A 16670-nucleotide genomic window follows, 5' to 3' on the forward strand; every position below is an offset into this window, starting at 1 on the left:
CAAATGTTCACAATGAACACGGGCTATTCTTCATATGGTCTAAGATATCTCCCATCTCAGGAACTCACATGACTTATGAAAACAGATGATGTAAGCATTTCAACCTCTCCTTAAATTGCCAGTGTTAGTCATGAGGAGTCAAGTGAAATTAAAAAGGCCTTGGAAACCAGAGTCCTGGGTTTGAATTCTGATTCTGATTCTGATTCTGTGACTTTAAGGATACATTTTTTTCTTTTATTAAAGAAGCATCATGTGACTCCTACCCAGCTGGACAGTGAGGATAAAATGAGACAAGGCATGTAAAATGCACAGACATAGCAGGCACGCAATATGTTTTACAACCTCTGCCTTGCCTTGATTATTCTTAGTTTTATTTTCTTTTTAAATACAATCAACTAGTTTAGGAATAAACACGACATCTTTGAAATAATTTGCATGCAGATCTTGGTATATAAAAATGGAAAATAAACCTAGTGATTTTACTGTTAATTATTCCTGTTGAATAATATCATGTATTCATGCATTTGGTGAGGCACTAACGTTTTATCCAAGATGCGTATGTATTTCAGTGATATAATGTCATTTTAAATAGTCATAAAGCACAGGCCTCACAAACATAAAAATCAGATGTTGTCATAAATTAATATACTTCATTTATTCATAGTGTCTCTGTCTATAGTAGGTTGATACTAGGACACTTATATACAGCAAACCCAGGAACTTGAATCAAGGGACAGTGCAAATGGCTGGAGTCAGAGAAGACAGGAGGAGGTAGGTGCAGAATGACAGTGTGCATCGTGCAAAACGGTACAGCACTGTCAAGAAAATCACCACCATAATTCCAGGGCAATGAGCATTTGGAGGCAGATGGTGGAATGGCAATAAGATAGGAAAACATCAAGAACTACCAAAGATTATGAGCAATGAGATATAGAGCAATACTCTAAGCAGATGCCTAGGCACAAAACAACCTTCTTTTCTTTTGGCTGGAGAAGTAGGAAATAAATGCTAAAACTCCCTTTAATATGTGCAGGAGGGAAAACATGCAAGTCAGCTTACCAAGCTTAATAGATTTCATGTCCAAGGTAATGTCAGATTTGGCACTCTTGAAAGAGCAGGCACATACTCTTCCTCTCGAAAGAGTACTTAGCTAACAAATGTGTAGCAGTTTGGCATTTTCTATGGAAAATGAGAGAAAAAGTAAAAATCTATATAATTTAATGTATGTGGTTCAAGATTCAGTTAAAACTACTTTGGGGACATCACTACTGTAATGGGTCTTAACATGTTTTAAATCACTAAAATTCTAACTAAACTCATAATGGAGGCCTTCGACTGAATAATTAATATCAAATATTCTAACTGGCATCAAGGACATATTGGCTACGAGGAAATGATGAAAAGTTTGATTAAAATGGACTTTTATCTGAGGAACTAAGTGACATAAAAATGAGGTGGCAGTAGCATTAACCCCCTGATCTCAGCTGTTTGGCATCTTAAAGTGATATTACATGCTGGGGCTTTCTACATTTTCAGGAAGTTTGAGTTGACAATGGAGACATCTTAATCTCACAAAGAATTAAATTGCTGCTAATTCATCATTTTGTCCTCGGCATTAAGACTGAGGTGGTATCACGGGGCCATTCAAACAGGCAGCTGATTCTACTGGGAAGGGGAAGTAGAGACTCGATTTTCAGCATAGGGAATCTTAAGAGAAAGGATGAAAAAGCTTAATTTGGTGGTGTAAAAGAGCTTCACTGATTTTCAAAAGGCAGTAAACCCCATCACATGCAGATGTGGAAGATATGATCTAGATAAGTTCTTCAGCTCATCTTAGTATTTCTGCAAAGTCAGAGCAGCAGTCTTAGGGACAAACACTGCAAGGTGGCTTTTCACAGTGAGGAGGGCTCTTCAGGTAGGGTTGTACCACCAGGAAAGTGTCAAAATCACTGGCCATGATTCACAGTGTCTATTAATAAATGAAGTGTGACCGCCTCAAACTCTGGTAGAACATTCCAACCACTGGCATGACTGCAGGGAGCAGTACATAGATGCTCATGAAGCATCTTATTTGACAAGCTGGCCTTGTCACACAGAGACGTACTTGTCATACAGAGAAGTTGGGCAGCATGGAGACTTTGTCAACTTTTACACACCCAGACAGTCAAACCTCTACCCACACCCAGACAAGCACTTACACACCTATTGACCTAATGTTCTGATTGCTCAACTTTTCATTGAACTCTTTGGAGTACTATCTAGATTAGCTTCAGGCAAAGCCCAGTACTGTGGCATTGCTGGAAATCTGCAGAACTTGAATGCCACCACCAGTGATTTAGCAAGCTCGATAAAATAGTGCAACACTGGCAAAGGAAGATTCAGTAACAGTGAGTGAAGTAGAAGTTCACTGGAGAAGAGAACAAGAGAAATCTGAGAGGGAAACCATCTTTAAGGAGTGAGGTAAATGACAGAAAAGGATGTTGAGGACATCCAGCCAAAATGCTTTTGGGATAACCAAAGATAGTAGACAGCATGCTTGTTGCAAGTTTCAAAGTTACCTGTGCACTTGTGATTGGAGTCTTCCTGATGGGCATAAGTAGACAAGAAGACTGAGACCAATAAAATGAACCAACTGAAACATTAAAGTGGAAGCATGCTCTTATGGCGTATTTCTTCTGAAATGAATACAATCGTACCCAATGCGAAAACACCGGGAAGGTACTCAGAAAGCAAATTCATTATGGGTTCCTAGGAAGCAAGCATTAGCTGCTTGCTACTTCTAAAGTTGCTCTTTCTATTCAAACTCTGCTCTAGTATATTGCTTCCCATTGCACAGCCAAGTTGAAAGCTGCTGGAGATGTTCAGAGAGACCTTTTTTTCTCCCAAGTAACTTATGTAATACGGGTTATAGAAATATCAAGGACTGGAGGCAAACGTGGCCCGAGCAGGCCTTTGTCCCTCGTCAGCCTCAGGAAAGGCAGTCTTTCTCTCCACAGGACTGCTCATGCAGCACTCACTAGGAAATTTATTGTCATCTTTTTTCTTCTGGGGAGATATTTCTAATCTTAAAGAACTAAAGTACCAATTTGCAGACACTGTTTTTTCATCTCTCAGGAGTGTTCTAACAAAACAGGATTCTCTTTTTGGTAGGCAAAGTATATTGCTTAATGTTCATCTAGCAATTACACATTAAACTGTTCATATTTCAAACAAAGGGCCCAAGGGAACTGAAACAAGAATTGATTTTTATGACAGCATTACAGAGATGGTTGAAAGGCATTACTTAACCTGTATATTAGGAATGTTCTGTGTCATATACAAAGATGAAGAAGTCACAGTCCCTGTCCTCAAAGGCACTTACATTTTAGTAAGAAATACAAACAGGTGAGCAAATAACATAAGGGAATATGATAGGTGCAGAGTACGGATTAAACTCTGAACTTCATAACCTTAGCCAAAATGGTTAAAATGAATACACTCGCAGCCAGACTGTTTGGGTTCAAATCCCAACTCTGCCACATTTTAGCTGTTGAACTTGGGCAAGTTTATTTAACCTCTCTCTGCCTGTGACCTTCCCTATGAAATGGGGATAATTATCAGGGTGTTGCTGAGTCACAGGGTTGCTGTGAGCATTGTCAGTCAGAAGATGCAAAGCATTTAGAACTGTGCCTTGTACATAGTAAGTGCTCACTAGGGATGAACTATTTAGAAGTCTAGGCTGGGTGTGGTGGCTCCCTCCTGTAAGCCCAGCACTTTGGGAGGCCAGGGCAGGTGGATCAATTGAGGTCAGAAGTTCAAGACTAGCCTGGCCAACATGGTGAAATCCTGTCTCTACTAAAAATACAAAAATTAGCTGGGCGTGGTGGCGGGCGCCTGTAATCCTAGCTACTTGGGAGGCTGAGGCAGAAGAATCGCTTGAACCCAGGAGGTGGAGGCTGCAGTGAGCCGAGATTGCACCACTGCACTCCAGGCTGGGCGACAGAGTGAGACTCCGTCTCAAAAAAAACAAAGAAGTCTGGACTTCTGTTGATTTCAGAGAAAAGATATATTCTCATGAAAAATCATTACTTACTTTGGAAAACAGCACTCTAAAACAAACTGTCAAAAAAGCTTTGGCGAATTTCTTTCTCATAAATTCCTTGTATATAAAGAATATCTATTCTTGGCTAGGTGTAGTGGCTCATGCCTATAATCCCAGGACTTTGGGAGGCTGAGGCAAGCTGATTGTTTAAGCTCAGGAGTTTGAGACCAGCCTGGGCAACTTGGCAAAACCTTGCCTTGACAAAAAAATGCAAAATTTAGCTGGGTGTGGTGGTATGTGCCTGTAGTCCCAGCTACTCTGGAGGCCGAGGTTGGAAAATGCTTGAGCCTGGGAGGCGGACGTTGCAGTGAGCTGAGAGTGTACCACTGTACTCCAGCATGGGCAACAGATGAGATCAGCGCGTCCAGCAAAAATTGGGTACAGGAGTAGGTATTGCTCCAGTGGTGGGGCCCATACTTAGGCCTCCACCTGGGTAGAGGAAACAAAACAAAAACCAAAAAAACTATTCTCATCTGCATAGCAATGTATTAAGACTCTACTGTATACATGGCCTTATGTTAGGTTCTGGGTGTAACAAGTGATGGGTATAAAACAAAGTCTCTTATTTCAAGGAATTTATAGTTCAATGGGGTGGAAAGGGGCAGTGGAGAATAATAACCTAATTCAGGGTGTTTTTAGGGCACTGGGAAGGTGCTAACCAAATGTTATGGAAGTTGAAAGGAGGAAGAGCCAAGGAAGATGGCATGGATTTTGGCAGGGGGACTCGGAGGCGTCTTAGAGGCAGAAGGAGGGGTATATCAAACAGGTGGCTCTAACTGGACTCACAAGACTGGGATATGAATGTCAGGCACTTTTGGAATCATCATCATAGAGATGGGCCTTGAATTGGCAGGAATGGAGGAGACGGCACAGAGAGAATCCACGTGGAGCAAAAGGCGGGAAGCAGAATCTGGTGGAAGTATCAGTGGTGTGGTCAGAAGCCTGGGGCAAGAGGCTATAGTGTGAGTGGGTTGAGTGGAAATAGAACCAACAGGTATAGGCCACTTTTTCTTAGGAAATGTGGGAAAAGGAAGGTTGACCAAGGGTCTTTGTTTTTCTCTGACACACAAGAGTCAATTTATTGGGGTAGTCCTGCCACCTGAGTCCTGCTGAGGTATAAGTCCTGGTAGTTGCATGTTCAGCACTGCCCAGACCTGAGATAATAGGATTATCTTAGTAGTATCTCTGGATCTCTCCCACCAGGGAATAGGGTGCTGCTGTCATTGCCATGTCTGCTCTGGGAGCCAGAGCATCACGCTCCACCTTCCTAGTTAACTCGCCCTGGGTATGGCCTCCACTACTGGAGCAATGCCTACTCCTGCACTCAAGTCTTGCTGGGCAGGAGCCCTGGCCTCTTGCCTAGAGCCGAGTCAGCATCCTATATCCGTTATAATCCCCCTTCCATAGCACTGCTGTCTACTATCATGTCCATTAGCTCAGCTTATCGCTCAGATCACAGTAGATTGCTATGTTTTCTTGCACTTGACCATCCAGACCACTGGTCTTTCCTGAGTCAGCGAATCCTTCAGCTTCAGTGAGTTCCCTTAGCATACCCTCATGCAGGTGCTCCTTCCTCTTCTCCACACAGTGGGGACTCCTGGCAAACTGTGCTGCTGAGGTTGTGCATCTCCAATGTAGGCAGGGGAAGGAAAGCAACTGCCAAGAGGATTAAAGATGCTACCGAGAGAGGGTAGTTGGTGGCTCAAGGTCCTCAAGAAGCCAGGGAGAATGAGCTCTGGTGTGTGGGTGTGCCTCATTACAGGAAGGCACACTTTGTTCCCAGAAGTAAAAAAGAGCTAACAATAAAAAATCCTTCAATGCACTACACAGGCTCTTCGCTGAGGGTTTTGCTTGTATTATTGTATTTAATACTCATACCAGCACTATACGGAGGCTCTAATATCATCCCCAATTTGCAGATTAGAAAACAGAGTCTGGAGCAATTCCATCACTGCCCAAGGCCACACAGGTGGCAAGTGATGAAGGTGGGGCTATAATCATGGCCTGACTCTGAGCTCAGGCCCTCAGTGCATCCCCTTGGGAAGTGTGTGTGAGCGAAGAAGTAGGAGTCTGAGCTGCGGGAGCAGAAGTTGAGGGGCTAATGTTGAATGCCTCGAGGTTGTAAAGGAAAGGAAGTGAGGTCACCTCCAGAGACTGGGCTTGGGGAGTTTAGTCCTCTTCGTAGAACTTAACGGGAGTAGAAAGGGTTGGAATGGCCACTGTGGGATAGTCAGGGGAGTTGACAACATGACTACAAAACATGCTGGACGCCAGCAGGGACCCAGCTGCGCTGCATAATGTGAATTTTGTAGTGGAACCCATGAATGCACTTTTACAAGTCTCTCCAGCAACCTTTCGCCGCCCACGCACATAGGACCACAGAAGAGCTGCAGTGCCTTTTGCTCACTCCCTAGGACTCCACACTTGACTCTAAGTCCGGAAGAGCAACATCATGTGCTGATGCACGGAGCCATCTGCAGAGAGGGGGATAATGGGATCCCACGGGGCCAGGGATGGGCCAGGTGGGAATGATGGAGGCTTGAGCTGGGAAGGGTGGAGAGTTCACTGCTGAAGGGACTGACTGCAAGGAGGCCTGTGAAATCAGAATGGGACCTGGGAGAATTGTGAGTGGCTGGCAGGCTGGAGTGAAAAAGGAGCCATTTGCAAAAACACATACTTCGATGTTCGCACATCATAGCAGCCTAGGAAACAGCCATTTCCCTGCTCACCTAGGGTGAGTAATAATTTGTGTCAGGCAAGAATAAAGGAATGCTGATTTCATTCTGTTTACTATCAAGAAAACTGGGGGCTGTTCAGGCTGGTAAAACATTGGCCCCTGTACAGGTCTGGTGTTTACAAACGAGGTTGTATTACAACCACACTCCGCTTTCCAAAACAGCACCCTCAGGAGAAAAGAAGTGAAGTCATTTTTCTTAGGAGGCAGAAGATTTCACATTGCTTAACAATAACACTTAACATCTCTTAGCCCTTAGCCTTAGGCAACCTCGTAACTACCAAGTGCTGGGAATTGTCTTTTTCCTGTGCTGGCCAGCGTTCTGGCTTTATTTTGTGAGATGTCATTTAGCCTGGCAGCGGGCTGCATGGGCCCGCTTTAAAGATGACAAGAGTTCCATGAAAGCACTTGAGGGTGTCCCTTGACCAGAGCTGCTCACCTACTCCATGCGCTGTGGGGCATTTTCTCTCTGTGTTGATGACTCCAAATTTGGCAGAGAAATCAATGTTATTGAATTGTTTCTAAAAACTACTGTGAGGCATGGCACAAACAACATAGGAACCCAATCCGTCAGTAGCATATTCAGCTCCCTATAAGGTTGGCCACCGACTTCCTATAGATGGATTTATTTCTATTTTTAATTAAAAATTTAACTCCATAAATATTTCAAAGCTCCCTGCCTCTGTGATGAAGAGGGATCCGGTGCCTACCGAGATGTGCTCGCCTCACTCTCCTGGCAGAAGGAGACAGCAGTGGAGCTGGTGTGATTCAATTAAGTGGACAGTAAAATCTCCAGGGGGAAAGACAAGAAAACCAGGGTAAATGTCACTGGCACTCAGAGCAGCATCTGCATACCTTTTCAGAAGTCAGCAGTGCGTCTCTGGCCTCTGCTTTCTGCATCTCATTAGTTGAATTTGGAGCCCCCACCCATGGACCAGGGCGCAATGCCTGGGAGGGAGCTTTGCATCTCCTCTTCAGATGTTGTGTTGCAGTGTCCCCATTTAAAAGCCACTGCTAGGGGTCCCCCTCGCATTTAGCTGAGCCTTATTTATTCTCCACCATGGCTGCCTCTGGTTGCCAGGTAGCTGTAAGGGTTTTTTTGCACGTGCAATTAATTGTTCTCACCATTGTGTACGTGGGTGAGTGAACTTTTTGCTAAAATTATTTCCAGTTTGAGATGCTTCCCTTTCAGCTACAGTTTTATTCTGGGGCTGGCAGGATTTTGTCAATTCATACATTCATAAAGAGCCATAAACAGCATAAATGTATTACCTTTCTCAGAAAACCCCCATCACAGTGTTTAATCCTAAAATATACTTGTTTAGAGTCAGTCATGAGTGAGCATTTCAGGGATTAGTGAAAATAAACAAGACTTGGAAATTCAGAAGACTTTACGTTAACAATTACACACAGAAGCATTGGTTGCACTACCGTAAAAGGCTAATTTGCTTGACTCCTTTACTCTAACAGTAGAGTCCTGAGGATGGACTGGGACTGTGCCTCCAGTTTCCATATTCTCAGGGCCTGGCACATATTAGGTGATCACCAGATACACGGTGAATGAATGAATGAGTGACATTTATAGAATTTTAAATGTTATTTCTGTGCCTTTGAATTGTACCCAAAACTCCGTTTCTGCACTCTGAGTGCAGATTGGTCAGGAAGATTTTAAACTGTTTCCAGTTTTCCTTTTCTTATTCTCTCTCATAAGAACATTCTATTTTCCATCTGCCTTAACCACAATTTCCATATACTTCAGCAGTGAAAGCCGGAAATCTTATATGTAAAACAAATTTTTGGAAACCGCTTCCATTTTTAAAATGAAAAAATGTAACCGTCCCTCGGGGATGATTCCCCATTCCTTGGGGAAATGGTTCTAGGACTGCACCTCCCCCACCCCAGCCCCCGACCTCAGATACCAGAATCCACAGATGCTCAAGTCCTTGAAATAAAATGGAATCGTATTACTATATAACCTATGCACATCTTTCCAAACACATTATATCATCCCCAGATTACTTATAATACTGAGTGCAATGTAAAGGCTATGCAAATAGTTGTTATACTGTACGGTTTAGGGAATAATGACATGGGAAAAAAGTTTGTACATGATCAGTACCGTTGTGACTGTCTTTTTTTCTTGGATATTTTCAATCTGAGGTTGATTGAATCCATGGATGTGAAACCCATAGATACTGAAGGCCAACTGTACTAGGCCAAGGAAAATAGAAACAGGAAGTTAATTACAAATGAGAAAAACTTATTAGACAACATCTCTTAAAGAAAAAACAGGAAGATAAATAAAATATAACTTTATAAAAGCTTTAAAAATATTGTATTTTGGGTGTCCTGCCTAATCAGGACAAAATTGCTTTTCTTCTAGATTTGAGATTTCATTACTTTTGAAAATAGCGTACTATTTATAAGAGCAGATGGTCACTTTGGCTTTGCCCATTGTAATGTTCAGGGTGTTCATTTTGTAAGGTCACACACAGAGGTACAGTCAACATACAATGTCAAACAGTCACTCCATCTCTGGTTGGCACTTTAATAGCTCAGCTTTGATGAAAAAGCAGCTCTACCTGGGGTCTTTCCCCCACCCCTTTAAAAGGCAATATTTGAAAACATTGCAACTTTCAGCCTGGCATTAGCCTTTCTTTGTGTCTCTTTTGGATGCATTAATTCTCACACTCACCTAACTCCTGTTGTAGCTGGACTGCATGCACTCTTGGAAAAGCTGTTTCTTTGTCATGTGCTACTGATAGCAAACTAAAATTCCTCTTCATCTCACCAATAACAGCACAAGCGTTCGAGAACCGTATCTCATTTTCAAGGGTGTCTAGTTATAGTATGAGTGGCTCATGTCAGGCCAGGGTGGTCCAGCAAACTTTCCCCACGCAGTTGTTTCTTTCCCCCACTGGGTCTGTGCCTCTCAGCAATATTTGCTTACTGCCTTGAGAACAAGGTCAGATTCTAAATCAGGCAAAGAACACCTTCCCAAGTTCACATTTCTCTCCTGCTTCTTAACACCCACATGAAACTTCAAGGTTAAGACTGGTCCACCATTCCTCGTGGGTAACTCCTAGGACACAGGATTTACTATTTGATTGTCTCTAAGCTTGGTGCAGGATGCTCGATACCATTTTTATAGCAATGGCTTAGGATTTCCATTTAGTATCCAATATTCTTGCTGACATGTTCAGTTGCAATGATATACTATTTTCTCCCCTTAAAAATAACCCACAAGTGTTTCAATTATTAGCACATTTGTGAAGATGGAACTAGGGCTGCAGCAGACGGCAGCAAGGCAAAATTATAACATATTCCCTATTTCAAAGCCAGATTTCTATTTCATGTAGACTTCTCTAAAGACTTCATTTGTAGGTGAGCTGGAGATGGGAGACCCCTCCGTGATCTACCTGGGTAAGGATGCGTACTGCCTCTCCATCCCTTCAAAGCGGAGGTTGTGTGCATTCCCATCTGGACCCTTTCCAGGCACCTGTGGAGAGAAAAGTAATTAGAGATGAAGATCCATTATACACCCTGGTTACTGACAATGCATCTCGAAATTATAATCAGTGCACAAATGCTGTTGCCGCCTGCCAAAAATCAACCACGGAGAAGCAAGAACTCTGCATTGCTATAGGAATTGATGATCAAGCCACAAACATGGTATTAAACAACAAAGTCACTTCTTTCAAAAAAGGGTCACTGTCAAACTGACTCCCTCATGTCCCCACGCCAGGAATATTCTGTAGGCTGCTAGACCATTTTTCTTCTTCTTTTTTTTTTTAATTGAATTTAGTTTTTAAAATAGTTTTAGGTTTACAGAAACATTGAACAGGTAGTACAGAGACTTCCCATATGTCCTGTACCCAGTTTCCCTCTTACTGCTAGCTGACATTACTTTGGCACATTTCTTACAATTAATGAATCAATATTGATATATTGTTAGCTAAAGTCTATAGTTTATTTAGATTTTTAACTAATGCTATTTTTCTGTCCCTGGATCCCATCCAGTATGTTACATTTAGTTTTCATGCCATTATAGTTCCTCTTGGCTGTGAAAAGACCGTATTTTTAAAAGCACCTTTTCTGGCTGGGTGCGGTGGCTCACACCTGCAATCCCAGCACTTTGTTGGGAGGTCAAGGGGGGCAGATCACCTGAGGTCAGGAATTTGAGACCAGACTGGCCAACATGGTGAAACCCCGTCTCTGCTAAAAATAGAAAAATTAGCCGGGTGTGGTGGTGCTCACCTGTAGTCTCAGTTACTCAGGAGGCTGAGGCAGGAGAATCACTTGAACCCGGAAGGCAGAAGTTGTAGTGAGCCCACATAGTGCCACTGCACTTCAGTCTGGGTGACATAACGAGACTTTGTCTCAAATAATAAATAAACAAACAAAAGTACCTTTTCTATAAAACCCTTCTTTACTAACCGGGGTTGCTGACAATCAACTGTCTACTCCACAGCATCCATCATGCCCCCTTGGACCATCCTGAACCTCAGTCCTCTGTCTTACGAATGGCCACACATAAGTGATGAACTGTTTTCTATCTAGTGTTGGTCTTTATTGTTTTTGTCCCTTCCTCTGTACGTCCTGTGTTTACCTCTCTTGGAGTCTTTTCCATCAGCCTCTGAGATCCTAAAGGGCAGTGACTGGCCCCAGTAGGTTTTCAATACTGTGTGTTAGTTTCTTGAATGAAAATATATTATATCTCATCCCTCTGTAGCTATCATACCAACTAAAAACTGGATGAACACGTAACAGACATTTAAAAGTACTTGTGGACTGATCGATTCCCCACCTGTTCACCTCAAAACACCTGGCATCACACGGACCACTCATGTGCTTGCTTTTACTCTTGGGTATCCCTCACACAGGGGCATGGAAGGAGTAAATAGAAAACTTGGACTATCAGGTGGGAAGGAAGAGATTTTGCCAGTAAGCACAGGAAGTAACTAACAGTGTCAAGGTCAGTAGGGAAAATTTTTCTAGCTGGTACTCAACCACCTGGAAGTTATTTTCTTCTTACCCAAAGTGCCAGCTCTCCATAAAACCACTATTCCATCCCAGCTTGTGCAGAGTGTGTATACAGGGTTGGGGATTTGGGGAGAGATGTTGCAAAGCAAGTATACACATGCACTTAGATTAAGAAAGACTATTCTTGGTGTTTAATTATTGTGGGAGGACCTTTAGAGTGTGTCCTGTAAAACCTCTTTATATTTCATCAATAGGTGGAACAGGAGACACTGGGGTTATCTGAGAGGGTAAGAGTCCAGTGAGTTACTATGTAGGTAGGGATGAAGATTGTACATCTTTAAAGCAATCACAGAGAGATTGAGAATTCTCTGCACTAGGATAAAAGCCTTGGTTTACATTTCTGAACTTTCTACCAAAACCAGAGGCATGGATGATGACAGACAGGGGATAAAAACAATAGAAAAGGAAGAAGTGAACGACAAACATTGTCCTCACCCATTCCTACCTAAGGTTTGCTTTCTTGTGTTTTTAAACTGTTCTTATGGAAAGAGAATTCCTGCAAGTATCAATACTATGCTGAGGTTATTAATTGTGGTTGTTGGAAAATCACTATGCTTCAGTATCTATAGTATAGCTCTGGATATTCCAACGGAGCTTTTTTTTTGTAGCTATAAAGTTCCAAGTTAGTAGTTTTAGCACTGTTATCCAGAACTGTCCTGGCATAATGATAATAGCAGTCAGTATTCTGTTGCCTTGAGGAGACCACATGCCTGTTACTGTTCTGGTGCCTCGAGGAACAGATTATGTGTGTGTATATATACACACACACATATAATTATATGTATTTATAATATATGATTATGTATATATACTTACAAATATACATATATACATACAAATATACATATAAAATATTAAAATATACATAAAATATACATACACATATAAATATGCATATATATTTGCATGTATATACATATATATGTTTATATATAGTATACATACACACATCTATTAAACATACCCAATAGCATATAACATTGTAAGAAACGTAAGGTGATCCTTATTCTTAAGGAATTTTCCATCTTGTTAGGAAAACAGCATTCAAAATGAAATAACCAAAGAATGAAAGAGGACAATGTAATATTAAGTGCCATTCAGGATGTTATCAGCAGTAGCACAGGTGAGGCCTGGAGGTGTCAGGAAAAACTTCACGGAAGTACCAGAACTTGGACCAGGCTTCAAAAGATAGGCAGCATACTTGCACATAAAAAATTATTTGGTCCTTCACTAATCGTGTGTATCTTTGTATGTTTCTCCATTGAAACTGCAACATCATTAATGTAGTCATTCACTGTATTCAAAGCAATGAAGAAATTCAGCGGGTCTTCTCATGGAAACAGGCCTGCAAACAATTATGGTACAATGAGATCACTGTGGAAGTCTGAGGAAGGAGGCACTGGGAATCTGCAGGAACAAATTCCAAAGTCCACCTGGGAGAGTTGAAGACAGCGTCATATGGGTGTTGAAGCATCATCTCAAACCTGAAGATGAATGAGGAGGAGTTTTTCTGAGGCAGAAGGGTGTAGGAGTAGTAGGATAAGCCATTCAAGTAAAGAGCACAGAAGTGAAAAACCATGGAGGCATAACAAAAGGACTGTATCTTCAGGGAATTTGAAGATTTTGCAAAGGTAGAAACAGGGTGTGAAAGGGTGTGAAGAAAAGAAAACTATTAGCTAGTAACTATACTACTGTTGCTACTACTGTGGCTATTACTGTTACCACCACCACCGCAATTTTTAAAAAGAAACTATAGTTTTTAGATCAGTTTTAGGTTCACAAAAAAATTAAGAAGGTGGTATACAGATTTCCATATAGTCCCATCCCTATGCATGCATAGCCTCCTTCATTACCCGCATGCCCATCAGTGTGCTACAACTGTTGCAACTCACTAACCTACACTGATACATTATAATCACTCATAGCCCATAGTTTACATTGGGGCTCTCTCTAGGTGTTACTCATTCTATGGGTTTGGACGAATGTATAATGGCATGTATTCATCATTACAGTACCATACAGAGAATTTTCAAGGCCCAAAACATCTTAAGTGCTCTGCCTATTCATCACTCCTTCCCCCAAGTCCTGGTAACCAATGATATTTTCACTCTCTTCATAGTCAATTCCAGAGTGTGATATAGTTGGTATCATACAGTATGCAGTCTTTTCAGATTGGCTTCTTTTACTTAGTAATATGCATTTAAGTTTCCTCCATGCTTTTTCATGGCTTGATAGCTCATTTCTTCCCAAGGCTAAGTAATATTCCAGGGTCCAGATGTAGTACAGTTTATTTAGTCATTCACCTACTAAAATACATCTTGGTCACCTCCAACTTTTGGCAATTATGAATAAAGATGTAAACGTTTATGTGCAGGTTTTTGTGTGGATGTCAGTTTCCAACTCCTTTGGGTAAATACTAAGGAAGGTGATTGCTGGATCATATGGTGAGACTATGTTTAGTTTTGCAAGAAACCACGAAACTGTCTTCCTAAGTGCTGATACTTTTTTGAATTCCCACCAGAATTCAATGAATGAGAGTTCCTGGTGTTCCACTTCCTTGTCAGCATTTGGTATAGTCAGTGTTCCCAGTTGTAGCCATTCTAACAGGTGTGTAGTCATATCTCATTGTTGTTTTGCCATTTCCTTGATGACATGTGATGTAGAACATCTTTTCACATGCTTATTTGCCATACGTATATCTTCTTTGGTGAAGGATCCATTAAAGTCTTTGGCCCATTTTTTATTTAGGTTGTTTTCTTATTGTTAAATTTTAAGATTTCTTTCTATATTTTGGATACTTCATTATCAGATGTGTCTTTTGCAAACTTTTTCTCTCAATCTGTAGCTTCTCTCCTCATTCTCTTGAAATGTCTTCCACAGAGCAAAAATTTTTAATTTTAATAAAGTTCAACATATTAATTTTATCTTCCACAGATCATGCCTTTGGTCTTATATCTAAAAAATCATCATCAAACCTAGATTTTCTTGTATTTTATCTTCTGGGAATTTATAGTTTTTAAGATTATTCTTGCCATAACTTGGAGGGTTCAGTGAAGGTCTGAGCCAGAGATTGTAAGAGCGTAAACTAGAGGGTTTTTCAAAGGATGAAGACAAGAGAGTCATTAGGATTTCAAAGAGGTAAGATCAATAGGATTGACTGTGGATTAAAGGGACTGATATATTTAGAATAATGCCCAAGTTTCTGAGCTTAGCAACTACATGGTTTTGGTAATATTCACCAAAACAGGAATAAATGAAGAACAGATTTTGGAGTAGAGGTGGGAGGAGGGAATATTTAGGCATATTAAACTTGACTTGGGACATTCAATGGAGATGTCTGATAGTTGAGTATAATGGTTTGCAACTTAGAGAAGTCTGGACGAGAGATGTAGCATTGGAAAATGTTCAACATACAGATGGTAACTGAAAACTTGGACAAGAATGCCCAGGATGAGTCTATAGGGACCAAATAAAAGACAAGACACCCAAGAAGAGAGAGAGGAACAGTAATACTATTCTTAGGAACACCGTCATTCAAGGGGCAGGCCAAAAACACTGAACCCAGGAGGAAGTCTGAGAAAAAGTAGTTGGTTCAGAAGAAAACAAGGAAAATGTTTTACTGTTGAAACCAAGAAAGGAATTTCATCAAGGGAGTGGTCAACAGTGTCAAAACAGTCAAGAGCTTCAGTAAGACAGGGACCGTGTGTTCGTGCACTTCACCCAATCCACCCTTCTTGTAGAGTGTCACCTTGAATTACAGAGCCTGGAAAGCTACAAACTACCTTTCTCTGGATTCCCTTGTAGCCAATGTACTGGCATGATTTAAGTTAGGCCATAACATTTGGGAAATAGAATTGAGGCAGTGACCATATTTCCACAGTTTATTATGGCAAGAATGACTAAATGAGAGATATGCTTGGTTTTCCTGTGGCAGCTTTAGCAGCTGTAATGTTGCTAGTTTTGGGGGTGACATGTAACTTTTGTAGTTGGTCTTAGAATTGGTGGCAGGAGAGGTGGCTTTCTGATTGTGGCATCTTCCTAATCATGGTGGCTCCCTATATGCGACTCTGCAGTCTAAAACTTCCTACATAGAAATAGCAACAGCTCCCCCGGTAGCTCAGTTCTGGAGTGTGGCTTGGAAAATTATTCCTGAAAGCTTATCCAAGAATTTTTCTCTTTAACCTCCCTTATGGTTCTATAAGCTCATTACTATGGTGTAATAAATGTATTCTTTCTTAAGCTACAGTAGACATTGTTCTCTGCAAATGAACAGAGACCACTATAAAATCTGCAAAAATATCGGCAATGAGATGGTGATTGGTGCTTTATTGAGAGTTATTTCAGTGGATTGATGGGGAGAGAAAGCCAGGCTCGATGGTGCTGAAATCCTTTCTAGTTTTCTAATAAATAAACAACCACTGGTTGTACTGTCTTACGCTGTCACACTTATGGAATGAGATTAATACTTTCAAATATGTAAACGTGTTAGTGTCTCATAGGTGGAGTAACATGTGAAGTACCATAAGACAGAGATGAGAAAAAGTCCTCTCCCTCAGGATTCAATGTTAGTTAATGAAAATGATGGGGATACATTTCTGTTCCATTATTTAAAAAAAATAGATTTAATCATTTTTTCTCCCTTATATGATTATTGTGGAAAACCACCCCAAAATGTTCTCTGTTAACATTTATAGGCCGGGCGCAGTGGCTCAAGCCTGTAATCCCAGCACTTTGGAAGGCCGAGACGGGCGGATCACGAGGTCAGGAGATGGAGACCATCCTGGCTAACACGGTGAAACCCCGTCTCTACTA

General features: G+C 41.3%; 1 protein-coding gene across 4 annotated transcripts in view; it reads right to left on the reverse strand.

Annotated features, from left to right (window-relative positions):
• The window catches only part of PARD3B (par-3 family cell polarity regulator beta), a 1103389-nt gene that overhangs the window by 58179 nt on the left and 1028540 nt on the right, over window positions 1-16670 (reverse strand). For all 4 annotated transcript variants that reach the window (XM_011949894.1, XM_011949895.1, XM_011949896.1 and 1 more), the window contains one exon: window positions 10235-10314. In XM_011949894.1, coding sequence (XP_011805284.1) covers window positions 10235-10314 — 80 coding nt within the window. The remainder of the gene's footprint in view (window positions 1-10234; window positions 10315-16670) is intronic.

Source organism: Colobus angolensis, unplaced genomic scaffold, assembly GCF_000951035.1.
Source record: "Colobus angolensis palliatus isolate OR3802 unplaced genomic scaffold, Cang.pa_1.0 Scaffold30, whole genome shotgun sequence".
NCBI lineage: Eukaryota > Metazoa > Chordata > Mammalia > Primates > Cercopithecidae > Colobus > Colobus angolensis.